The sequence below is a fragment of the Acipenser ruthenus genome, chromosome 24, assembly GCF_902713425.1.
Source record: "Acipenser ruthenus chromosome 24, fAciRut3.2 maternal haplotype, whole genome shotgun sequence".
Taxonomy (NCBI): Eukaryota; Metazoa; Chordata; class Actinopteri; order Acipenseriformes; family Acipenseridae; genus Acipenser; species Acipenser ruthenus.
The window spans coordinates 18,447,726-18,473,558 of NC_081212.1; the positions used below are offsets into that span (position 1 = coordinate 18,447,726).

At 40.9% G+C, this 25,833-nt stretch overlaps 1 protein-coding gene across 4 annotated transcripts in view; it reads left to right on the forward strand.

Annotated features, from left to right (window-relative positions):
• LOC117428418 (zinc finger protein 609-like) overlaps positions 1 to 25,833 on the forward strand; it is a 74,873-nt gene that overhangs the window by 19,620 nt on the left and 29,420 nt on the right. For 2 of the 4 annotated variants that reach the window (XM_058998502.1, XM_034907390.2), the window contains exon 2: positions 4,144 to 4,989. In XM_058998502.1, coding sequence (XP_058854485.1) covers positions 4,261 to 4,989 — 729 coding nt within the window. In that variant the 5' untranslated portion in view covers positions 4,144 to 4,260. Of the gene's footprint in view, positions 1 to 4,143; positions 4,990 to 10,789; positions 10,886 to 24,647; positions 24,741 to 25,833 lie in introns of those variants that run through there. The other 2 variants (XM_058998503.1, XM_058998504.1) reach the window with 2 other exon arrangements.

Below are 25,833 nucleotides of genomic sequence, written 5' to 3' on the forward strand. Positions count from 1 at the left end.
GGGGGTGATAATGTAGCTTATTTAGTTTAGTTAGTGTTTTAAAAATTGTTTGAATTGTAGAATCTCGCCTAAACATTTAACCACTGTCATTAAAATTTAAATACCCTGCAACACTCATTAGGAACCCTGATGTCCTTGCTAAACCCCAGGTCAGTAAAGCTGTGTCCTGGGTTAATGCACCCATATGCTGCCGAATTCAGACTGCGTTCCCTCCGTCATCACTGTAAACCAGCAACCGTGCTTAGTTAGTCCTGCCTGCTTAAAACAAATCAATGGAATAAGCTGATATTCATTAACAAAGAGAGCTTAATGTCAAGTGCATACTGTATGTGTAATAGGAGTTGCTTGACTTGGGGTGAAAGTCCATATTCTGATCATGTGGTTAAAGTGCTGTATCTATAAAGCTGTGTGTTTCAGGCCTTGGCTCGCTCATTCGGTATTGTATCATTAGGTGTTCAGACTCTTAGTTCATTAACCATGTCATATAGGTATTTCTTTTTATGGCATCCTTGTAGTCTCTGCCAGTACCGAAATGCAACAGCATACCCTAAGCACTTTGTGCCAGAAACAACACAAATGAGGTGACCAATGGTGATGGCTCTTGTTTTGTATTTATCGCCGTTGTATGAGATTTAAGTCAAAAATAAGCAAGTTCCTTTGAACATTGTAGTTTTGTGGATGCGTACAGCAATAGCTTCCATATAAGCAGTGGACAGCGCACGTCCATTTTGATGTTACGATTCCAGTTGAAACAGAGTGGATGATTTGTCTTGATGTACAGCACAGAAGGTGTGATGCTTGAGAGGTTGTGACAGTAATACAAGTGAACAGGTTCCTGCTCTGAAGAGGCACCAGTCATACTGCTCCGAGGGGTCTGATACCTCCATGGATTCAAGTCCAGCTTTGTGCCTCGTGTTTTGGTCACTTGCTGACAGGACTGTAACACTAGATGACATGTTCAGACACTGATGGTTTCAATTCACATTGGCTTACGGTCTGGACAGTCGGCCACATCCTCACATTGGAAGTTTTATGAAGCGGCTAAACAGATGAAGCTTGTTTTTCTATAGTACTGTATACACATTCTGTACTGTACCATCTGTTGCTGCAGATGCAAAGGGGTGATTTGATAACAATGGTAATTGCACTGATAAGGTGTTTGCTACCTGGCTAAAGGCATATTATCTTCAAAGAAAGAACACTCAAACATTTCAACTAGTGCTGGGTAAAACCTATAACAATATTATTTTAAAAGCGACTCAAAGAAAGGAGAGAAACTCTTCCATACTGTATAATTTATTTCAGACGTGATTTTTATGCATAGGTTGCTTTTTGGTTTTGGTTTTGATAGTCATTTATAAATAGTTTTATGAACGAATACAAACATTTTGCCACTAAATACATTTCAAGCAGTGTCTGTTTGAATATGTTAATATGAATCCCAGCACTGCTTTTAAAACTAGCAAAAACTGCAAGAAATGAACTGGACCGGTCTGTAAGTGAGTGGTTTAATGGTAGGTTTATGGTGTTGAAATTGCAGTCAAAATAGTGTTTCTTTTTTCTACTTCATGTCTGCTGGTGGGTACAGCATCTATAGAGAAACACTTTTCCAGGATGTATTGGAATTGTATGTGCTTCTGGGCTGTACATCTAAGATGCATGATCCATGTGATTTGCCCTACTTTCCACATTAAGCATAACAAATGCTGCACCCCTCCCCACTGCAGTACTGACTTAATTAAATAAATGGATTTGCAATAATGGAAATACTGACTGCAGAATTTAAAAGCAGTTATTTGCTGGAAAGCCACAATAACAGACTTTTCTTTTTGTAAGGAGCTTTGTAATGGGGATCTGTGGCACTGTACCTTTAGAAAACTGGTTATGCTGAAAGAAAATGTATTTTTCCCTAGTCAGTGTTATACCCAAATAATTTCCACAGTACAATTTTTGTATGTCCCTTGAATCCCCCCTTTTCTGTCTTTATCGGTAAACAGGGGTGGAAATCATGCCTCTTTTCCACTGTACAACCGATCCGTGCAGGGGCCGTAGCGAGCCCTCACGGTGCGGTTAAGAGCCTGGGTTGTTTTTCCACTGCAGAGCCGAGCCGTGCTACTGACGCCACACGCAGCGAAAGACAGTTGTTATTAATTATTGTTATTAATTAACTCAGTTTGCCAAAAGAGGCGCAACAAACAAATGGTGTTCAAAAATGAATAGACCAACGGTACAGCTGTGTCTTGTATCGCTATATTTTAAGAATTTTCTTTTATCCACACAATTTACGGATTATATCGATTTAATAAAGTTCAGTTAGTTCTGTTGAAGGGGGAAAAAAGAAGGTTTTAAAAATATGATTTGCCAAAGATATCCCGTTTTTAAGGATAGCTGTTTTCAGAGCTGTTTTTGTTTGGGTGCTTAAAAAAAATAAAAATAAACTGCGCGAGCGCAACGAGAGCCGTAGTTGTATGTCTGGTGCAGCTGTGTTTTGTTTTACTATATTTTTGTAAATAAGTTTAGAATTGTTTCATTTTCCGGATGAGGAATTTGGTAGAATTTTGTGTTTTTGAGTGTGTGAGTTAAGTGTACCGTACCCACGGTTTATGTCCATTTGCTTCAAATTGTCAGAAATTCGGTCATAAACTTTCTCATTTCTGACGCATGACTCCAGATCTTCCTGAACACTTCTATCTGCCGACAGAGAAACTAGAGCCTGCACTTCCTCAGTGTCCCAAGGCTGTACTTTTCTCTCATCACACTCGCTGTACGGCATGTTTGTTGTTTGTTGTTTGTCTTTGTGGAGTGTACTGACTGACGCAACATAATGACGGAAATCCTTAACCCCACCCCTGGCTCAGCTTGGCTCGCAGCCGGATTCAGATGTCTTGAGGCCGGAGTTTCACGGTTTGGTTCTTGCTCGGCTCGACAAATAGCAGTGGAGAACCACCCGTACCCGTACTGTGTACCAAGCCCTCACGGGTCGGATGTGCCAGTAGAGAAGGGGTATATGACTCCCATTGCATAGCAGTTTGATCCTGTCCTGGTTTTACTATTGAGTTTAATAAGACATACCTGAGCTTGTTACCTATAACCTATAATCTGTGGCTAATCAAGATCGTAATATATCCTGGAATGGGTGGTACTGCTATGCAATAGGAGTCTTATTTCCATCCCTGGTAAAATATCCAAATAAAATGCTTGAGACAGGATGCACACATTTTACAAGTGATCCTGACTTCCCATTCCTGACTTACTGACCTCTGAAGAAGTGGCCAGGGACTGTACATTTCTGGGGTGTTTGCATTCCAGTGCGGAAGAAAAAACATCTAGTTACCAGAGGTAGAAATCTTGCATCAAACAATTTACCCTCTTGTAACTATGTGTCCATAAAATAAGTATTGCCTTAATAACGAAGACTATTGTACAGGTGTTTTCTGTTTCTAAGTTCTTTCAAATTTATTTTCAGTTTCAAGTCTCATGGGTGATTTAGCATTTTCCCTTTTAATAATGCCTTCAGCTGTTTTACTGAGTTTCACAGACTGTAGAATTAAGAGATGAACAACCCTAGAACAAATACAAATACTGTTCTACAATGCTGTTAGTTTATCAAGCACTCCTGTGATTCTCTGTTCTTTGGATGAACACAAAGAGATTACCTTTCAGATGTCTATATTAAAACAGAGACTAAAGCCAGCCTGCCTCAAGAAGTCCCTCGAGATTGCATCTTGGCTGAATCAGCCCAGTGTGGAGCAAAATCCCATCCTTCCACACTGCCGATGCCAAATGCAAAACCACAACACTGAAGGCTACCCATGTGCAAACTATTCAAGCATTCAAGTGGGGGGTAATAACAGGATAGTTCCACTGTGGTGCAGCATCTTGTTTTCATGGATGTATTTACAGGGCATTTAGGCAAGACTTGGCTAAGGCTCTTGGGTTCACCCTTTGAAATAGCGCCACACACTTTGACTCTCAACAGAGTGCTATTGCTTTTGCTAGTATTGTTACTGAAACTAATGTTAGACATGGGCATGTTTGAGACCAGTGTTAGTGGAGTTCCCCTAGCCCACTGATCTACAGTGCTGAGCATTCATGTCTACAGTGTTGTCAATGCCTAATGCTTCTCCTTTCTCTTCTTTTCAGGGGAAAAATGTGGGTAACTAGGGTGGGGATACCGAGACCCTAAGGCAGCTATACCCCCCCAGTTTTCTCAGAAGGCGTGGGACCTCACTGTGGCAAGCCTGGGCCGCTGGCACTAAGATGTCCCTAAGCAGTGGCACTGCAGGCGGGAAAGGTGTGGACTCGAATGCGGTGGACACTTACGATAGCGGCGATGAGTGGGACATCGGCGTCGGCAATTTGATCATCGACCTCGACGCCGATCTAGAGAAGGACCAGCAAAAACTGGAAATGTCCGGAGCCAAGGAAGGAGGAGGCATGGCAGCTCCAACCAGCGCTGTGGCAGCCCTGCCCGATAACATCAAGTTTGTTAGCCCTGTGCCCACCCCCCAGGGCAAGGAGAGCAAGTCTAAATCAAAGAGGAGTAAGAACTCCAAAGACAGTGGCAAGGCCTCTTCAGGCGAGGGGGGCAAGAGGGACTCCCAAGTGCGCCCCCTTGGGGATAGCACGACATCCACGGGCACGGCAGGTTCCAACAACCCCCCGACCAGCAAAGGCACGGATAAAAGTGCCAAAGCCTCCCGCAGCGCCCCTAGTGGCAAGAAGGAGAGCAGTTCTGGGAAAAACAAGAAGGATAAAACTGAAGGAGCTGCAAGCTCCATTGAAAAGGAGGCCAGCGTCCAAGGCCTGGCTTTAGCTGCCAGAGGTGGGCAGTTTGAGGTCCCTCCGAGCTCAGACTTGGCAGGAGTCGAACAGCTTGGGAATATGGCTGTTGAATCCAGTGGGATTGCAGCTCCATTGGGAATTAAAACTGAACCCGAGGAGCTGAACAATGAATCCCGGACACTGAAGAAAGTTAAAACAGAAAAGGTAAGGTTGCGTTTCATATCTTACGGATGTAGGACAAATGCCAAATACAGTGGATCAACAGGAAGTACAGGAGGTTTTAGTTTGTGTGTGTGTGTACTTGCTGCCTTATTGGTTACTAAGATGTTGTGTATTGAAGGAGAATCTGAACTGAAGAGAAATCTTCCAAGACCAGTCTAAACTACCTCTTTCTTTTAACTGGTAATTTCATCTGGCCTCTCTGTACATCCGACACACAGATTTATTTTTCAAGGTTTAGGTCAGACACATTGCAAGAATTTCCAAAGATGGAAAGTGACTGTTTCAATAGCTGTTGGTGACCTGAGGCACATTCCGAGCAACGAGGAAACTGTGTTCATGGAAAGTTGGAAACAAAGATTTGCTCTGTCATTGTCAAAACAAGCTCATTGTTATTCAGAGTGATGCAGGTGAGTTCACAGCACAGACACTCGGATGTATGGAATGTGTGGCTCTGTGTCCGTTTTGCTCTTGTTTTTTGCATTTGCAATGTATAATTTATAATTGCCCTGTGGCATAAGGCTTTCACAGCTGCAGATCCACTTGTAATGTGTGCAGTAACACAGTGCGGTTCACAGTTCTTTAAACTCTGGTAACAGTGTTCACTTTTAAAGGAACACAAAGCATGTCTACCCAGACAGCTGGGTTCAAGGTGTTTTGGGTGAGTTACTCCTTTTCGTATATACACGTACACTTTTTAAATGCAGCTGTTTCTAGTATGAAGAATTTGAGTACACAGGTTAAGTCATTTCAAGCACACTAGAGCTTGCACTGGGAGATGGCTCTTGTGGTCACTTAGCACTTTTACCATTTTCAGACCATCTTTTTAGATGCAGGTTTTTGTTCCAGCTATGTCCTAAAAGTGAATTGTCAAATAAATTATTTCTGTCCTGTATCCAAATGGTTCTCAAAGCAACTGCAAAAAAATTGTGGTCATTTTTTCTTTGGAAAAACTAGGTCAAGTAAATAGACAAATGTTTCGATGAATAGCTGGAAAACACATTTGTGTTGAAACATTAGTCTTATAAAACCAATTGATCTAAATACTGCTGGGTGTCACAATAATAAAATAAAGCCTTATTCATTTAATTATGATATCCTCATTAGTTACAATCGTATCCCTATCTCAAGATTTGAAATAAACTCTTTATCTGGGATGTTTTTCATTGGGGAAAACTCTGAACTTCAAACAGCTTTGTAATAAAGTCTTATCTGCTTGTGACTCATGCTCTCTCTATATTGGCTTCTGTGGTTCAAAATGCAAATAGTCAGCTCTGAATAATTGTGGTCAGGTCAGCTCCCCCTCTCTGGCACACAGTAGTCAGCTGAGTGTAAACCAGATTGAGTGATGTCCTTGGCACATTCATCCAGCTGACATTTCCATTACTGGCCCTGCACAAGCACCCCGGGCACTGATCTGTTTATACTTGTGGCATGCTGTGCATCAGTTTCTACAGCTCAGCCCCTGTCTTTTGCAGAACACTGTTGGTGGATATCTGATATTTTAGACAAGTATCATGACAAGCGTGGAGAGATTTCATTGAAATATTACAGAACACTGCAGTATTATCAAGCAATGCATTACTTTACCTTGTCTGTTTCACAGCAGTATATTTTTAAACGCAATTCTGATTTTTTTAAAAGTTTTTTTTGTAGTTTTTTGTATTTTTATTCTCATGTCATGGGTTACTCTGGGAATAATTTCTCAACTTTTCCTTGAGAATTTCTCTCTAAGCATTGTAGTGTGTCCTCGTTGCAGGAGGGAGCATGAACTGCGAGGCTGGAGCACAGGGTCGCAGCACCCAGGAAAGGAGGGTGCTACACTCAAGGGTGAATTCCCTCATGGGCAGCTGTTTCTTGGGTGCTATTCAGTGGGGTAACACAGTCCTGCTTTTTTGTGTCCAGGCTTGGTTAGTTCAGAGTCAGCACTGTGTTAGTAATACAGACAAGCCTGTCCATTCTTCTTCATTCATTGTTCTACTTCCCTGGTCTGTCATAACGTTAGAGTTTCAGGAGTTCTGTAAAAGGCTATAGAAATTAGAATGTGCCAAACAAACTTTTTAAAGAAATGTATGCAAAACCGTGGCACACAATTCCTGTTATATAAATACAAATGCAAAGTGAAGAGGGCTTTGTTTTTAGGTTTAGCTGGTGTTCTTGTCAGCTGATTCAGCCCTGTGAATAACTGTGTACCTGCAGCTAATGCACATTCGTGACATTTCTGAGTCACCATGGAGACTTCACCCTCCAGAGTCCTTTTTTTTTTTTTTTTTTTAAAGAGTTTGAGCGCTCGGCTGCTGCATGAATAATTCAATTGAGGTACACTTACTCCCTCCACCTCCATTAAAAACCTTTATTACCCAGGCATTCGTCAGCCGCCAACAAGGTGCTTGTTCTAATGAGTGTTTATATCACAGGGGGTGCCCGAGATTGATCAAAGATCTTTTCAAGAGTGGATGAAAGAATGTCCTTGACTAAACTGAATTGCTGTGGATTAAGGAATGTTAAGACTGCCTTGACAACCAATAACTCTGACTGGTACTATTGTATTATTATTATTATTATTTATTTCTTAGCAGACGCCCTTATCCAGGGCGACTTACAATTGTTACAAGGTATCACATTTACATTATACATTATTTCACATTATACAGATATCACATTATTTTTACATACAATTACCCATTTATACAGTTGGGTTTTTACTGGAGCAATCTAGGTAAAGTACCTTGCTCAAGGGTACAACAGCAGTGTCCCCCACTGGGGATTGAACCCACGACCCTCCGGTCAAGAGTCCAGAGCCCTAACCACTACTCCACACTGCTGCCCCTGTATTACTGTGCATTCCTTAAACAGGATGTAAGAAGTGATTTTTAGAACTTTTACAACTCCTCACCAGCTGCAGTAACCTGAACTCATTTTGTACTGAATTGTAAAGATGATTTTGTTCTTTAGAAAATATTCATAAAAGGCTGCCAGCATGGGGTGTGAATTTCTCACTCCGTGACAAGACCGCAAGCAAGGTGTCACCTACAACATAAACAGGAAGTGCAGTTAAAGGCCAGTGCTTGTTGTGTCGCACACGCCCACCTTGGTGTTGTGCTGATGTGTGAGACTGTGTCCGCTTGGAAACCATGCGAGATGCGTGAAGGGTGGTCAGTTTGCTCATTTGTCAGTATTTTGACAAGCTAGTGCATTACTCTCGTACGATGTGAGGTAAAGCAGTGAAACACCTCAGGGTTTGATTTTCCCAGGTGACCAGTAGCATACCCTTGCTCTTATTCAGCATCTGTCAAATTATTTTTAAAGATTACAGGGCAAGTTTGAGACCGTGTTTTAACAAGTTCAAATAAGGAAACGCACACCATATGGCTGGTAGATTGATTCTGTGCACGCTATTTGTACAATAGTCTGAATTCCTAACTGACTTTGAGTGCTGGGATATGGCTATTTGTCTGACCACTGAGCCCCAGGCACCTTGGCATGAGAGGAAGTAGATTCTTTGCAAAGACAGTATATAAAGGAAGAGGATATACAGTGTGTTTCAGAAGTATGTAAACACAGATTAAGTGCAGGCAGATTTCAGGAGATAATCAACAACTTCACTCGGTCCCAGTAAGTGAGTTCCCCTTATCTGATGCAGTGGAAATGTTTTGCTGTATCGTGGTTTCATTCTTCTGGAACATCGTGTACAATGGGTAAGGCCTGTTTTTGTTCTGTGGTTTTAAAACAATTTACAGCTGAGAACCAAGATAATATTTTGTCTCTATTTTTTCAGTAGAAATAAGGTATCAGTATTAAGATCTGCCACGTTTTAGACCATTAAAGGGGGTGTCTTGTTAAGATTATATGAGTACCTGAACCTTACACCCCTGGTTAACTATACCTCAATCTTGGTATGGTTCATTGACAAGTGTTACATCACAGCATAGTTGCAATGAAGACTTTTAATAAGTTCACTTGTAGCTTGACACTGAATTACTAAACGTGTTGGTTTGTTCACGGTTCAAGAATGCACAGAGGTTTAAGGTTAGAAAAAAATAATTTGCTTAACTATGCAGCCTTTTTGGTTTCTGCTGAACTGCAACATTATGTTGTGTGTATCATAAGAGCTCAAAGAGACAAGATGCTGGGTACCTGCAGCACAGCAGAACAAGAGGAAATCAAAACACAGCTTAAAAAGCCCCAGTCTGTGGGGAAAGCTTCAGATCAGTGGGCCAAAAAACAGTCATCCACTACATAGCAATTTGAGCATTTCAACTTTGTGTGAGCTTAATCTGAATTTAAATGACACTTGCACATCCACTTGCAGTAAATTAAAGTGACTTAAACTGCTGTGTAATTGGAGACTTGTTGCTTTAATGATGATTAAATGTAATTTTTTGTTGATACAAAACATTTCACTGCATGACATAATGAAACAGAAGACCATTAGGTAGTCAGTATTACTTTGAGTTCTTTCACAGTAAACTGTGGTTAACCAAACCTCTTCTTAACATTAATCCTATGATCTTTACAAGTGAAACAATGTCTAGGCACTGTATTCTCGCAACCTGGGTTCAGAGGTCTGGCTGCCTGTATTTCATCAATGCAGTAAAGACACATGTTCGTAGATTGAAGTTGGAAGGTTTATTATTATTCTTCTAAACAAAGTGAAACAATATTTTGAAATTCAGAAGAAAACCCCTTATTTACCCACAATAATTGTCAGAATGCTGTTCTTAAAGCCAGGGTAAGACAGGTAACATCCCTTAAAACTGTCTGGAAAGAAACACTGACTGCGAGGCCTTCTCAGTGTGGGGAAGCATTTACTGCCCACCCCACCCCCGCTGGGCTGCTACTGCGATTCCTGCTGAACTCCTTCTACTGCTGTTGCTTCAAGCATGCGCCGCCTGCGAGCTGTTTCTTCTCCACTAAAAACACTTGACACTAATTGTTTTCCACATGTCTGCCATTAGCCTCTGTCTCTGCAGTGCAGAAAATGCTTTGAGGTGACCAGATCTGCAGACGGTGCGTGTAAACCAGGGCGGGGGAGGGGAATCCTTCCCAAGGAAGACTTGAGGAACATTTCAGCAGTCTAGGCTGCCATGCTGGTCACATCCCTGTCCTGGAAAGCTAGCTGGAAAGACTGAAGTGCTGTAGGTAGAGTGTTTGTTGACAGACATCCAGTTGTTGCGGTCGCTGTTCTGCCCAGGGTGTCAGTGACGCAATCTCCTGTTTTACAGAGCGGTTGTCCAGGAAATCCAAGTCTAGAGCTCTGGGAGTGCTTTGTATGGACATATTTTGATGTTGGAATCCTTTCCTTCCCAGTCATAAAGTGTTGTTGGAATTCTAGGAGTGCAATGCTGTTCTGAGTCTGGCAACAGCTTTGACCTTCTGTCAAAAGTTTTTGCGTGTGATGTAAGGCAGTAAATGATTACTAGACGCCACTTTTTTTGTAAAACAAAAATTAAAAAGTAACATGGGTTTTGCCAAACAGTATGATTTTAAAGAAAGATACTTTTGTAAAAATACTGGTATAAAAACAAATTCTAAAGAATTGGTGTTAAAAATATGACTGAGTTTTATTCATCTTGTGGTTTGTTTTCCCATTGCGAATGAGAGGTAGGCCTCATATCGACCTAGGCCTGTAAAAGCCATTACAGCTCAGGGAACAAAGGCCTTTCATGCTTCCCTCCCTCCTTCTCTGTCTCTGAGTCGTGTGTGTGTGTGTGTGTGTGTGTGGATCAGTGTAGATCAGTGTGTAGTGGAGCATGGGGGGAGGGGAGGGGGAGTCTCGCTCGCACTGCTAATTCAGCTCATGAAAGGCTCGTGCAGGGAAAGCAGCTGTCTTCCATTGTCAGCGAGCGACTTCCAACGCGCCTCTTTCGCCTCCCAATGCGTGAGTAGCAGGGAAAAAAAAAGAAAGGGGCTGGGGGGGAGGGGGAGAAAATGAGGGAACACAAGGGATTGATAATGTGTTTTTAATTACTGCTGTGGCCCTCAAGTTGTGATGGAGGTGGGGGGGAAGGAGGTCAGATTGGGGATGCTAATAATATATCATTAAGCTGTTTATGTTTAGCATTCCAGGGAGACTGAGATATTGATGGAAAATGTACTGGGGGTGGGGGGGCAGTCGGTGGGGTTTCTGTGTCTCACTGTTTAATCTGCCGCAGCACAAGCACAGAGCCCTCGCCGTTTATCCATGGTCTTATTAGAGCACTCTGTACCATTGGAACACAGCATAGTGGATCCAGCAGCAGAGAACCTTGATGCTAAAATGTCAAATGGGGGCAGGGCTAATCTGCTGGCAGCATTCCTGCATGGCAGGATGAACAAGATCTCACAGGGTTATAACAGACTTGATTTGTTTTTTCTTTTTTGATTATTTTATGTTTACTGTCTGCTGACTCTAGCATAACCCATTGCAGATTGCAATATCCTGACTCGACCTCATTTTTGGTGTCATATCTCTTCAAGTTGTTTTGTCAACAGCCCCAGCAATGTGGCGTGGAAAAGTTGGCCATGTCATGCAGAAAGGACACCCTGCCGAAAAATTCCTCTGCAGGTTTCCTGTGTGGTTTGTCCTGGAAGGAAGGCTATGTTCCACACGAAGATAAGCAAATGAAACAGCTCTTGTTGACGACTAAATGGTAGCGTAATTGACATGCATAGATTTGTGGAAAATCCCTTATCCCCTGCACCCATTACTGTGGGGATATAAAATTATTAATAACATAAAATCCATGTTGCACATTTCTTCATACATATTACCGGTACTTCTCCAATTGTGGTGAAATTGTATTTCGCTTTTTGAAGCATATATGTGTAGCCGATGCACTTTCATATAGTGGGGACAGGCGTGTCTGTCCTTTAGGCTTCTGCAGTAATCCACTTGTCAAGCTGTGATGGAACGTGTGAAGGACCTTGTTATTGAATGTATCCTCATTTGTCAGGGGGATGGAAGTTGTCTGTTCGACTGTATTTCTGTGTGAGTTTTGCATTTAAGAACCGCTTTCCCAAACCTGGTGAAACTTGCTATGGGCCCTCTTGAGTGTATATTAATATGGGGGTATGTGAAGGCTGTTGAACGGAGTGGGAGGGACATGCGTGTTCCTGACATTCTTGATTCGATGTGCTAGTGTGCTGTGAGATGCGCTGGTTAGTAAAGTTACCAGCAATCTGTAATTACAGTAGGGTCCAGATCAATCTGGTCTCCACTGAGTAGTGAATCTCGTTCTTTTAAGTAGTTCTACCAAGAATCGTCTTGGTCTTTATTGATTGTGCTGGGAGAGATTCAGGGAGCCTTCGAGGGGAAACGTAATTAGTGATGTGTTTTTTATACACATTTTGAAGATCTATAGGTGGTTGCACAGGTTCCTGCTTTGCAGTTGTTTGGCATCTGTGCATCCAGTGTTTTTGATGTGGTTTTTAGAGACAGCTCTAACAGGGTGTATATAAAGTCCGTTGTTGACAGTAAACTTTGAAAGTCCTGTCTAAAAGCCTTTACTATTTCACTGATGCATCTTTTTAAATTATTTTTATTTTATGTGTCAATCGGATGGTGAAATAAAGAAATAACTGTAACAAGGAATTTAATAGTTCCTTATTTAAGGGTGTAACCTTTGACCAAAACAATGGTTTTGAGAAATGCACACAAATAAACTGATACACCACTGTTAGCCTGTTCTTTCAGACTGGGGAAGCGGTCGTACGCACACATGTTGCATCTAGAGAACCGTTTATTAAATTATGATGAACGTTCTTGACAGATATATCTAGACAACTGCTTATCCAATTTTTTGAGAGAACCTGTCAGGAAGTGAAACTTAACATGTTGATACAATGAATAAATGCTTTAAACTAAGCACAGGAACCATAACCAGAGGACATGGATGCAAATAAGGTGGGGAAAGGCTTAGGTCTGAGGGTAGGTGGCACCACAGTGCTGAGTGTATGGAATGGATTACCACGTTGTTGATTCTGAATCATTGGGGGTGGTTTATGACCTGACATGACATAGTTTCAGTATCAGCTACTAGATTGTAAAGTTACGCAATTCATTCTCAATTTTATAGCTTTTTCCAAATATAAACCGTCTCTGTTCCCACAGTAAGGTGTGGTGTGATGCTAGTGGGGGGAGTCAGTTAGCCAGCTGGGAAACTACCTAAACGCACTAGTGGGTTAGCCTCTGCATAGGCAGCCACTCCAAAAAATATAATGAGGTTAGTGTTATGGGAACGGTTCTGTTTAATGGGGTTAGGTGTCGTGTAGAAACAGTGCTTGTCCAGAGTATTTGCTCAGGATTGTTATTCTTCTTTTTTAACAGTAAGTGTGATGTACCCGCTGATTGTTGTCCCAGTAGAGTTGAAAGCAGTGGCCTTGTGTGCTCGTATGGTCTTTCACAGCAAGTTCTTGTCGGCCTTGTTCTCAGTCCAGTTTTTTGTTTGTCGATGCAATGCTACGGGTTTTGTTTGCAAGTGGATTGAGGATGTGGTGCTCCAGATAGCAGTGCATTTCCAAGAGCAAAGGCTTTTGTAAACAATTCATTACCAATTAACGGAGGCCTAGTACATTTGTATTTATTTATTTTGGGGGAGGTTAGGCTGATGGAGGCCGCAGTGTTTAAATATATCAGTTTCAAATTTGTTACAGCTGTGCTTTGATTCACCCAAGTTTACACAACAAAAATGTACCATTTTGATGGAAGTCTGGTCGCTCGGTACCTTGTGGGGAAGCTATAAAAAAGGCTAACAAGATGCTTGCATATATTGTAAAAAAGGCTAACAAGATGCTTGGATATATTGTGAGAAGTGTTGAATTTAAATCAAGGGAAGTAATGTTAAAACTCTACAATGCATTAGTAAGACCTCACCTAGAATATTGTGTTCAGTTCTGGTCACCTTGTTACAAAAAGGATATTGCTGCTCTAGAAAGAGTGCAAAGAAGAGCAACCAGAATTATCCCGGGTTTAAAAGGCATGTCGTATGCAGACAGGCTAAAATAATTGAATCTATTCAGTCTTGAACAAAGAAGACTACGCGGCGATCTGATTCAAACATTCAAAATCCTAAAAGGTATAGACAATGTCAACCCGGGGGACTTCTTTGACTTGAAAAAAGAAACAAGGACCAGGGGTCATAAATGGAGATTAGATAAAGGGGCATTCAGAACAGAAAATAGGAGGCACTTTTTTACACAGAGAATTGTGAGGGTCTGGAACCAACTCCCCAGTAATGTTGTTGAAGCTGACACCCTGGGATCCTTCAAGAAGCTGCTTGATGAGATTCTGGGATCAATAAGCTACTAACAACCAAACGAGCAAGATGGGCTGAATGGCCTCCTCTCATTTGTAAACGTTCTTATGTTCTTATGTTCTTATGTTCTTATATGAAAAATGTAACACACACAATAAATGGTAAAGGGTTACTGTACAAAACCTTGACTTCATTAAGCTCGCCACTTCCTTACTGTGCGTTTCATCTGGAGCACTTTGTGAGTTTGTCCCTCAGTGAACTTGTCATTTGTTTAAAGCATATTTTCCTATTTGATTTCTTTCTGTTGCCAGTGATTTAAGCCAGGCCTGGTATTTGTCTCACACTCTGCATTGCTCCAAGAAGGAAAGTTGAGACTTCTTTTAACTTTTCTGTTTAAATCTATTCACATGCGTTTCATTTTCAATTCCCATTTGATGGAAACTCCTCTGTAATGTCACTGGCAATGGCACTGGCAATCGAGAACATCAAGTGAATTCGGTTGAATTTTGGCATTTTGATTGACGGGATAAAGGTGAGGTTAATTTAGCCGCTGCTTTTTTGCAGGAACAAGGTCATTGTTTAATAAATAGTCCACATTCGAACATTGAACAACATTGAATACCAAAGTTCATGCACCCTTTCCTGTTGTAACTGTACACAGACATATTATTCAGAGATCTTTTTGGGTCTGGGGGGGCTTCCTTAACCTAAATGACATTATAAACTTTGAGGTAAAACTATAAAACCACTAGACCAGGTTTAGTCTCTTTCCTTTATCAAAATGCTGAAGTATCTTACTGTATCTTTGCTGCACGCTGGCACCTGTATCGCTAAAGAGAATACAAAGCGACGCTTGGCACTGAAGCAGATCAAACTTTGATTTTATATCTCAACCAAAATGGCATCCACACCAGAGCTGTATGATGGGTTGAACTTTCAGCAGCACCAAACAAACTTGCTTCTAGCTTCGGTTTCAGTCAAATGATTTGTCCCGTTTGGTGAGACCATTTGTACTGTACAGCAGGTTGTGGGGGTCTACGCTTCGTTGAGTGTACAATCTGTAATGTAATATTTATCATTGCCGGTGGACGTGTTCAGACACCTTGTTTTATATAATAGTGCCCAATAAGTTGCTAAGAGCCCAAGGAGCGCCCCTTGGATGATTTGGTATTACATTGCTACTCACATCTACCCAGTAAAAGACGGATGCTTTTTAATCTTAGCCCACGTTACACTGTGATTATTTAACAAATCACTGTAATCTGTATTTTTTTTTATTTGGCTTCAGCTGACTAAGAAAAAGGGACCACTGTGTGGTTAAGAGTAAAGCATCTATGACAAATTCTTGACATTTCACAACGTGCATGTGACCTGCAAGAGATGAATCTTGCCAAACGTACCCCTGTATAACAAATCTTTTTTTTTTTGTTAGTGCCATACCAGTTTTTTTATTTATTGATTGATTTATTTATTTTTTAAACAAGCTGAGATGCATGCTAAGGTGAACATTATTATGGGCTAAAATATAACCACAGGTTTAAGCATAACTAAAAAATGCCAAATGTCTAATAACATGTTCCCATCTTTACCATCAAATCAGTCTGTGAAACGTGTCTGGAGTTTGCAAAAATACCAATTTTCCCAACTTTCAACCTCCTTCTCCGTCTGGTTGATGGCTTACCTAGAGAGATAACCCTGGCTTTATCCTGTTTCCAGGGCTTTGTAACAGAAATGAATTCATTATTGTTGGGCCCCTCCCCCGGGCCTCTAGAACAGGAATTGCCTTGCGTGGATCTACAGTCCCAAGTTGAGATGAAAGGATGTATATCCCCTTGTTAATCTCCAGCAAGTCAGACCCTTGTGATTTATTAGAGTATTTTTCTCTCTTTGAATACAAGGGCTTTTATAATTTATACTTAAAAGGTGTTTCAAATGGGAATTCTGATGCTCGAAATCCAAGAAGGAACATAGTTACCCTCGGGGGAGTGATGTCTAACATTCATAATTATCTGTGGAAGCAGTGCTCTGCACATTGTGGGATTTTAGAAGAAGCATTAGAAGTACTGTAGTTATTAGCATAAGAAGCCCTAAGGCTGGAAGCGAATGGTATGAAATCCAATTTAGTAAAAGAAGCTGATTTTTTAAATGTCACAGGAGGCATTGGCAGTTCTAGCACACAACTCCGTCAAGTTTTTTTTTTTTTTACTTTGGAAGACATCAGGCAACCATGACTTGAATGCAAGGTAAACCGGCAATTGATACAACTCTCAGGCGAAAGCAGCTTGTCAAGTTAGACCTCACGATCCTCACTACAAAAGAGACACAGTTTGGTAAAAAAAATTATAGTTTTGCATGCAGCCTCCAGGAGTGAGGCCCAGGTTTTCTGTAGGCATGGAAACTGAGTGACGGCTTGAGGCCTCATTTCTTGGCAGTGAGAGAAAGGTTGCATTGTCACTGCTTGGACTATCCCTGCTCTGTTAATAAATAGAGGTCTTCAGTGCTAAGCAAGCCAGCATCTATGCATTTCAAAAAGGATATGTGTAGTATTGGGGTACCTGCTACAGCACAAAATCCCCTGCAGCCATTTGGACTGTTCCTCTGCAGTTCTGTTATGGCTATAGTAGATAAAGCCTTGCCAAAGTGCTTACAGCTGATGCTTCAGATGTTGTTTTTAAGTGAACGTTTTATTAGCTAAACTGCAGCCAACATATCGTGCTCTACAGCATTTTCACATTTTATTACTTTACAACTATTGGACCTACATGTTTGCAGTGTGTGTGTGTGCTGTCAACACCATCACCACAGTAAGTCTGATGGAAAATGAATAAACTGTTTGCTTAAAAACATAATGAGAGGGTAACAGGACCTGCAGCTGACGCCTTTTAATCGGTATTACTTAACATGGCCTGGATTTGTTGTGGAGAAGGCTTCTATTTTCAAGACCACAATAAAACAGCAACATGCTGCAAAATCTCCTTCCTGAGTGATGAATGCCACCTTTCCAATCCGTTCATCTCCCAAAAGCAGAATTGTAAAGTAGCCTATTGACTTTATACGGTAACTATACTATATGATTACTGGTGAAGGAAGAGACCTGCTCATTTTATGTATAGGTGTCCATACCATTACTAGTCTCTCCCTTTGCTTCCAGTAAACAAAGCAGCTGGTCCCAATCCGTGCTTTCATAAGCCTTTGGCTGGCTCAGTTACATTGGTGGTTCCACAGAACCTTAAAAGACACTTTAACCTACAAGAAGTGTCTGAACTGCTGACCTGCTGTTACCCCCCCCCCCAGGCAAAACCTGAGATCCATCCAAGTAGGAGACATCTTTGTTGGTTGTAATGCGTCCATTTCTGCAGATTTTTCTTTTTTTGCCATCAGTAGATATATTAAAGCTACTCATGTCCTTTGTCTTTTAATGCTCTCCAGGCTGATCTTCAAACCGATTTATTTAAGCAATACTATAGAGGGAATAATTTAAAGATAACAGGTTGTTCTGCAGGTTGTCCAAAACCGACCTGTAATCACTGTTTTTTTATGATGTAGGGGGGTCCAGTGTGTTCATAATTTAGAAAAACTCAAGGTAAGCACATTTGCTTTAAAAAAAAATAACAAATAAAAAAATAAAAATAAAAAAAATGTTATGCCCCTTCTCTTCTGTCCTTCTATCTTTTTCTAAAACAATTCCTTCACATTTGATGTTCTGAATATCTGTCTTTTTGTATTGGAAAATGCAAACATGATCCCCTGGAAAGAAAATAGTTTGTTATAAAATAATTGTAGGAAATTGCAGCTTTAATTCACTGCAGTCATACAGGCTATTACAGTATTCTCTGTTCATTGATGTCAGTGATGTACAGTCTGTGCCACCTAATCGGGACCCCGATAATCAGGATTGCTGCTTAAATGAGATACAACTTAGGGGGTTCTTCCCAATGCTATTGATGTTGTTTAATTGGGATGTCACTTTGTTTAATTGGGATGCAGCATTTTCAAATGATGAACGGAGATCGCTTTTCAGAGCAAGACAGGATCACTTATCGCAGTGCAGGGAGTGTGTGATTACGCTGTGACGTATACATTGTGTAAACCACGGTGAACTCTTGAAGGAGGAGGAGTCTCCTGTGGTTTCTCAGGCTGTTGTTGCAAAGAAAGTTGGCGTGTCAACATCGCAGATGCCTCGCTTTGTTATAAGATGTAATTTCATTCTTTTTTTTTCTTTTCATTTAGAAACAAAAAAGCGTGACTAAGGTCTCAAATGCCTCTCGTTTAATTGGGATATTTTGACTTCTCCCGAGGCGTCCCAGTAAAGCGACACTGACTCTACTTGCTTTGCTCTTCCCTACTGTCCTAACTGTACTAATTTGCATAGCTGGGCCTTTCTGATTGATGGAACTAAAGACAGCCTAGCCTCCTGGGGATGACTGTGGTGACCAGACCTCTGTCACTGTACGTTAATGCTGAGAAATTGTTTTTAATAATGAATTAAAAGGTATAATTGAGGTTTTCCAGACACACAGAAGTTAATTAGCAGAAAGGTCCGCCAGCAGCAGGAGGCTAATATGTTTTTTCATCAGACTGGAGAACAAGCTTGCAGATTACAGCCAACAGCGAGCAAGAGAACAAGCCATGTTTACAAACCCGCATGTAATCTACTCCAGCTACTGGTGAGTTAGCCATGCGAGTCTGCACAGTACCAGACTTGTGGTTGTCTAGCATTTGCTCCCTGATGTGAATTGGGATGTACTGAGTGCGACCTTCCTATGGGCATCTTGAACTTCTGTAGCTTCCAGTACTTGGTTCCCCGCTTGGTTGTGCTCAAACACAAAAGTTAAATAAGAAATGAAACGTGCTGCTTGGATGTGTTTAGAGATTCTCTCCCACCCCAAAGGGAAAATAATTGTATCCTTAATCTGCACAGGAGCTCGATTTTCTAGGTGACGTGATGCTTGGTAGTTGAAATTTAATCCTCCACACTACCACATGAGATTTTAACTCCAGGGGGCGTTTTATTTAACAAGTGGGCACAAACCAGACCAGAAAAGATTTTAATAAAATAAACAGCCCAATTTCAGTCTTGCGCTGCTGCGTCCCCACTTGCTGGGACGTCCAAGAGGAACCCAAGAGTGCAACACTTTTGTTTGTGTCCAGCTGCCTGCCTGAGAGGACAGACTAGGGGAGCCCCCAGCAAGCCGATTGGCTGTGCCACCTCTCCCCAACCCGCTGCAAGGCCTCCCAAAGACAGGCCTGTCTGTCACAGACCCACTTTTTGGACAACCTAGTAGATGCAACTCAAACCAAATGCTGAGTGGAATGATTTGAAGGCATCTTTTGACTCATCCTAGGCAGGAAAAAAAAAAAAAATCGTATTGCAGTCCAGAATAGACCTGAGATTTGTATCTGCTAAATGCTGAAGCAGATTGAGAAGCGTTCCCCTGTTTTAACACCCTGGTGTGAATGGTAATGCGAGTCGTCTTTCTGAGCTCCACCTCGCTTCATGTCTGAGCAGCTGCGGTAAGGGCATGATGGCATTCCTCTGGTATAGTGTATTTTTATCAGAGCATTAGCAGACTAAGAGCCTGAACTAACAAGGTCATTAAATGCTGAGGGGTATGTACGGAGAGGCTCAGGCTGACCAAGGAAACAGGTTCATGTTTAAAGCAATGCTTCTGTGTTTAGAGGCGCTCTGGTTGGGTGTAAGTGTCTGTAGGAAAGATTTACAATCATGGGATGAAGTTTATGGATCTGTTACACTTGTTCAGAAGGGTTCTCCGTCACCATCTGTAGTAACTTGAGTACATCTCACCAGTAATGTAAGAGTTATTAATGTGCTTATAAATACTATGTTAATGTAAATCCAGCCACACTGTTTGGGTTTGATATAGCAGGGGCCTACATCCAGTGTGATATTGTGTAAAATAATTGTAATGTCTTGTGAAAGAATGCAGGGTGACCCATATAATGAAGTTCTCTTCAGACCAGAATAAGAGGCTGGCTCCGATTGAATTTAGAGAAAGAGAGCGCCTGCTAGAGAAAAACAATATAATGTAGGGTTAATGGACTATTTGTGTGTGTTCTACTGGGTAGTACCCTGGGAGGACGTAGCGAAGCCTGAGGGAAGACTTGAGGTAGGAATTAAAAGCACTAAAAATAACCCATACACTATTCTATTACTCTGCCAGAGTAAACTGATAAGAATTGTATTTAAACATGTGTTATTGGCCTGCTGTGTGACGTAGCAGCTCGTGCCATTTCAGGTAAATGTCAGTTTGTACGTTATTTGTGTGTATTTAGTTTTCACTTTTGTGTGTGTTTTTTCACTGTCAGGATTGTAAAGTGCTACATTCCTTTGTTTAAGAATGGGATTGGGGCAGTCAGAATAAGGAAGGTGAAACTGGTGATTTGGTCTTTTTATATCTTGCTGGGAAACAGTTATGCAAACCTGAGTGTGTGGGCTGGGGTGCCAAGGTCACACATTTGCAAATTATAAATTATATGGCCCTTGGAGACCTATTTATTGACAGCACCTGCTTATGAAAAAGGCAGTTGGGAGTTTTATAAGAATGTCTATGTTTTATTGTTGTTGTTAAATGTAATCTTAGAGTGTATCACAACTGTAATGTGAAGACATAAGGGAAAGATTGAATCATGTGATATTTATATAAAATTATTTAACCCTGTGTTGGATAACAGGCAGAGTGATTTTAATAATGTATGAAAGAGAAACCTATAATAATGTAACGTTTTCAAAAACTAAACTCATTAAAAGGGTGACCCAGATAGATAATAGTTTGCCTTATTCAGCTATATACTAAAGCTTTGAATGGGAATTGCTCTACAAGTACAGTGATACTTCATTGTAGGGATTGAGATGAACTATAGCGGTGGTACTCAACTCTGGCCCTCAAGATCCATTCCAGTCCTGGTCTTTATTCCAACCAGGACCTAAATTAGTTAATTGCCTCTTAGCAGCTTCCATTAACTACCTGCATGGAATAAAAACCTGGACTGGATTAGATCTCGAGGGCAGAGTTGAGTACCACTGAACTAGGTAATGTAAGTTTGTTTGAAACAACCCTGTAGCAACTGTATACATTATGACCTACGTTTCAGATATCGCATTATATATGAATTATATATCATTTTTTTAATCCATTATTTAATTGTACACGTGAAAGCAGAAAGCATTGTTCAAGTAGCTTCAAAAATCCCTCTGGTGCTTTTGAAACTCAGTAGTCTCTACTCATTCACAAACAATCTGATAACAATCTCTCCAGCAGTTAGTTAAAGATATCACACACCCCTGCTCTTCGGTTGAAATATGTGCTGTGGAAGATGGCTTATCTGTAACCCAAACTACAGAACCAATGTTGCCAAAACAGTGTTTGTTGTGCAGTCTCCAAATACAGGGCTGCTTTTTTGTTGTTTTCTTTCGCTCTGGTCTTCCACTAGAAGCTGTTGCTCGTAGTTTCTCTGAGAAAGTTGGTTTCTATTATCCTTTGCTGTCTGTTCCAACCGCAGACTAGAGGAAGTCCCACCCACAAGAGGGTTTGCTGTAACACAGGAAGCTAAACAGAAGACTGGGTATGAACCACAAACTGAAGAGAGTGGTGCCTGTTCCTCTATAAATAGCCGAGAAGGTGGGGGGGGGGGTCCCCCAGGAAATAGCTCAGTAGAATAACAACTTGTTTTGCTGGTTTGTGTGTTGCCCTTACCGTATGATTGAGGGTGGGGGGAGGAGAGGGTTGGGGTTCCATTTGGGTGTAACCGTTCTGCATTTCTAAAGTACTTGTGTTACAGGTAACTTTCCAATTGATTACAAATCTGTTCTCAATGTCAACTGCGTTCTTTTACCTCCTTGAAGTAGAATGTGGGGAACCGGAGGGGTAGCATTGATATGTTGAAGGATACCTTTCCCAACATGTTGTTTGAAAATAAATGTATATAGTTAACTACAGTGAAAGCTATAGTAAAATAGCTTTTTTTAAATTTGATTTTACCATCTTTTGACTTGGGGATTTAATCATTTTACTTCTGCAGATTTTTTGATGACGGTCCAAAAAAGTCATGTTTTAAGGGTTTGTGAAGTTTACTGCTATAATCTGCTATTTGGCGAAGAGCACACCCTGACTGTGTCTTTGACAAGCAGGTCTGGTATTTGTGTAGCACCGATGGGGGGTTGGTTTTAATATGTCATTCTGAGACTCGTTTCACCGTGACAGCAGATTGTCTTGCTGAGATGCTGCTCTGTGAACAGTGTGTCCAGGTTGGGTTTAAATCTGTCACATTCTTTGCGCGGTGAGAGTGAGAGCCGCTCCAATATGCTTTACTGTACAGTACAGACCATGGGATCTAAAAATACATTATTACAGTAAGTTCTATTGTATGCAATGTGCTCCTTATGGTTGAGAACCATACATTGCAAAGTTACTTTGTGTTTGGACGGGGTCGATTATACAATACAGCACTGAAACTGCTGTAGTTTTTTTTCTCTGGAGAGGACAAATTAATTCGGACAAACCTGATAAGGCAGCAGCATTTTCCCTGCGGGGGGCGGCTGGGCGCCCCAGCCCTTTCAATGAGGGTGTCTGTGTCTCTTGTGCTGGGAGGCAGCAGCTAGAGGGGGGAAGGCAGCCTCTTGCAGTTTGAAGATTGTGTTTTAAACACCTGCTGGGACGGGCGGTGAAGCATCGTACAGCTGCGCATATTCTGAGTTTTCAGTACTGGAGCAGATTGAAGGGGACGCTATTGTAATCGGCAGCATTATAATAATATTACCTTGTTCATTTGGCTTCATTTTGAATGATTAACCATCATATTGCTGTTTTGTTTTGTTTATTTCAGTGGAGGTTAGTGTGAATGACTTGTTTGTTTTGTACTCTATTTGTTTAAAAGGGAAGCAAACTAGAAGGATGTTGTCTTGCGTTGCAAATTAAGCCAATGCGCATAAATGCGTAGATCTGTTTTATAGCCTGTGGGGGGATATTTTAGGAAGCGCTTTGTTGGAGCAGTCTGCAGTTGGATGTGTTTTTCCCCCAGTATTGTAAAGGCGGATGCAAATTTTCAAATCAATCCAAGCCATTCATAAGTTATGAGTCACATTCAAGCATTGGTTTATCCATATAATAAAGCATAGGCCTGTACATCATGCTCACCATTAATCATTAAACAAGAGATAAAAATGGGGAACCAGAAACAGCGCTGATTTGACTCCGCGGCCGGAGACGTGATTTCTTGAAGTCAAGGCAGGGAGTCTCATCAGATAAAGGGGTTTCAGGATGCAAGGCCAGACAATGAAATGACATCGATCTGGGTCCTACCCCAGGGACGTGGACAGACTGCACTACAACAGAGGGTGAATTGAAAGGAAATCATTTATTGAGGTTCAAAAGAGAACTCTGTATGTATTCCATGTTTATTTAAAATCTTTAACAGGAAATGAGACCGAAGTACTTGAAACTGCTGGAGGAAGGAAGCGAGTAGAAATGATTCTAGCCACACAGAGCTATTGTCCAGGTTATCAGTGAAATATTCCATCTCTTCAAGAAGAACTTGCTGCTGTTCTTTATTGGAAATAGGAGACATGTGTAATACAGCACATCACTCCTTTTCTGGGCTGCTTTGCAGCAGAGCCAACTAGAATTGGGTATTGCCCTTTTCCTGGTTACTCTAGTTACAGTTATGCATTTTGTGGTTTGACATTTTGTGTCTGTGTAACTTGGGTTTTAATTTAAGTACTTCGATTTCCTTCTAGTACCTCATCGCCAAGTACTTCAAGTCTACAGTGTTCGTTTCACTGTTTTAATAGTTTGTCATCTTTTTCTATCTTAACAGACAGGGACAACACCTTTTTATTTATTATTAACTTTTAACATTTAAACCAAATCTACAGGACAAGTAGATCACAGTAAGTCAAGCAGAGGAACATTTTGGCCTGTTCAGTGTAATGGTTTAGACCAGTGGAGTGCAAACTTTTTATATACCACCCCCCTTTTTTTTTAGAATTGGTCTATTAGCATTTTATTTTAAGTACCTTATGTTGTAGCATAGGAGCTGTACTGTATAGGCTATACTTGAGCAACTATCCTGGGAGTGGTTATCCACAGCTATAATTCCACAATTTCAAACAGTTTGCATAAAAATATTTTTTTGAATGTTGAGTGCTATTTGTAGTTTTTAGAATTTTTGCCTTGTATTGTATGCTCCTTGTTAATGGCTTACTGCACCTTTAAGCTTTGTTATATTCCTACATGCTCAATTAGCACTGGGAGGTGTAGCACTTTCTAGATTTCCATTCAAGGCCGCACAAATTTGTTGGTTGCTGACTTATTGCAGGTGTTGGAAAGGTGTGAATAGTCAGGGTTAACCTCCAGGGAGGCACAAACCTCTCCCTCTCCCTCTCATCCTTTCATTAACAATGGGATGCCAGTGGAACAAACAGCTTTGAAAGCAGGTAAACACAGACCGTGGAAGGAAAGGAGAAAGGGAGGACTGCTTCAGGTAAAACCAGATTAAATAAACATTAAAACGAACAACAAACAAAGCTATATTTAGTATCTCATGTTACAAACTGAATCAGTCATGTTAATTGTATTTGGCTAGTGTTGAATCAGTTTGTGCAGTGGGTAAATGTCTTTTTTTTTTTTTTTTTTTAATGGGCTTCATTGTCTTTTTTTATTTGTATATTTAATTTTTTTGGTGCTGTCAGTACAAACTGACGTGTGTGTTTTTGTGTTTAAAATCATAAATTTATTTTTGTTGATTTGGAGGATGGGCAGTAAAGGGTTGCTCTCCTAGCAATAAGTAAAATAGGCATCTTAATTGGTTGCTAAGGGCCTCAAACCATAAAGCTGTCTGAAGCGGTTACATTTTATCCCTTAATTCTAGCTTCGTTTCAGCAGGATCTGGTGCTCTGCACTGGTTTGTTCTTGCTGGTTCTTGACCAACAATGAGTGCTCTGCAGTAACTTAAAAACAAACCCCCTAACTAAACTGTATGAATCTCGAATTGAAATGTTTTCTGAAGCAGAAAAGATATCCTCCTATCTCCGTTGAAACCTCCTTCTTGCTAACAGAATTACTTCCAATACCTCACAATAGTTACATCTGTGCCTAATAAGGGGTTGTTTGATGTTTTAAATGCCTTTTGGCAGTGTACTGTAAGACTATAGGCCCTAATATTTTTCAGTCATGGGAACTGAAAAGGGTAAAAGGCTAGTGTTTGAATGTCATTACTAGAATACGGGTTGTGTGATACAACTGCTGTTTTTACCCCATGTTATGACAACAACGTTAAGTTAGGAATTTCAATAAGAGAGACAGGAATACCTGTATTTATAAAACAAAATGTACGGTATAATATTAATCGAGATGGCAAAATTGGCCTTGAAATTCGTTTTTTGTTTATAATTAAGTCTTGTGTTTTAATTTTTTGAGTTACTGCAGCTAGATTTACACAGCCCTACAAAGATTGATTTTTATTAATGCTGGTATGGGTGTACAGTGTGTATTTCCAGGCCAGCTTACTGTAGGCACTGGATAACCTTTGCCCAGGTACTTGGCATAAATAGATAGTACCTTGTCATGGTGACTTT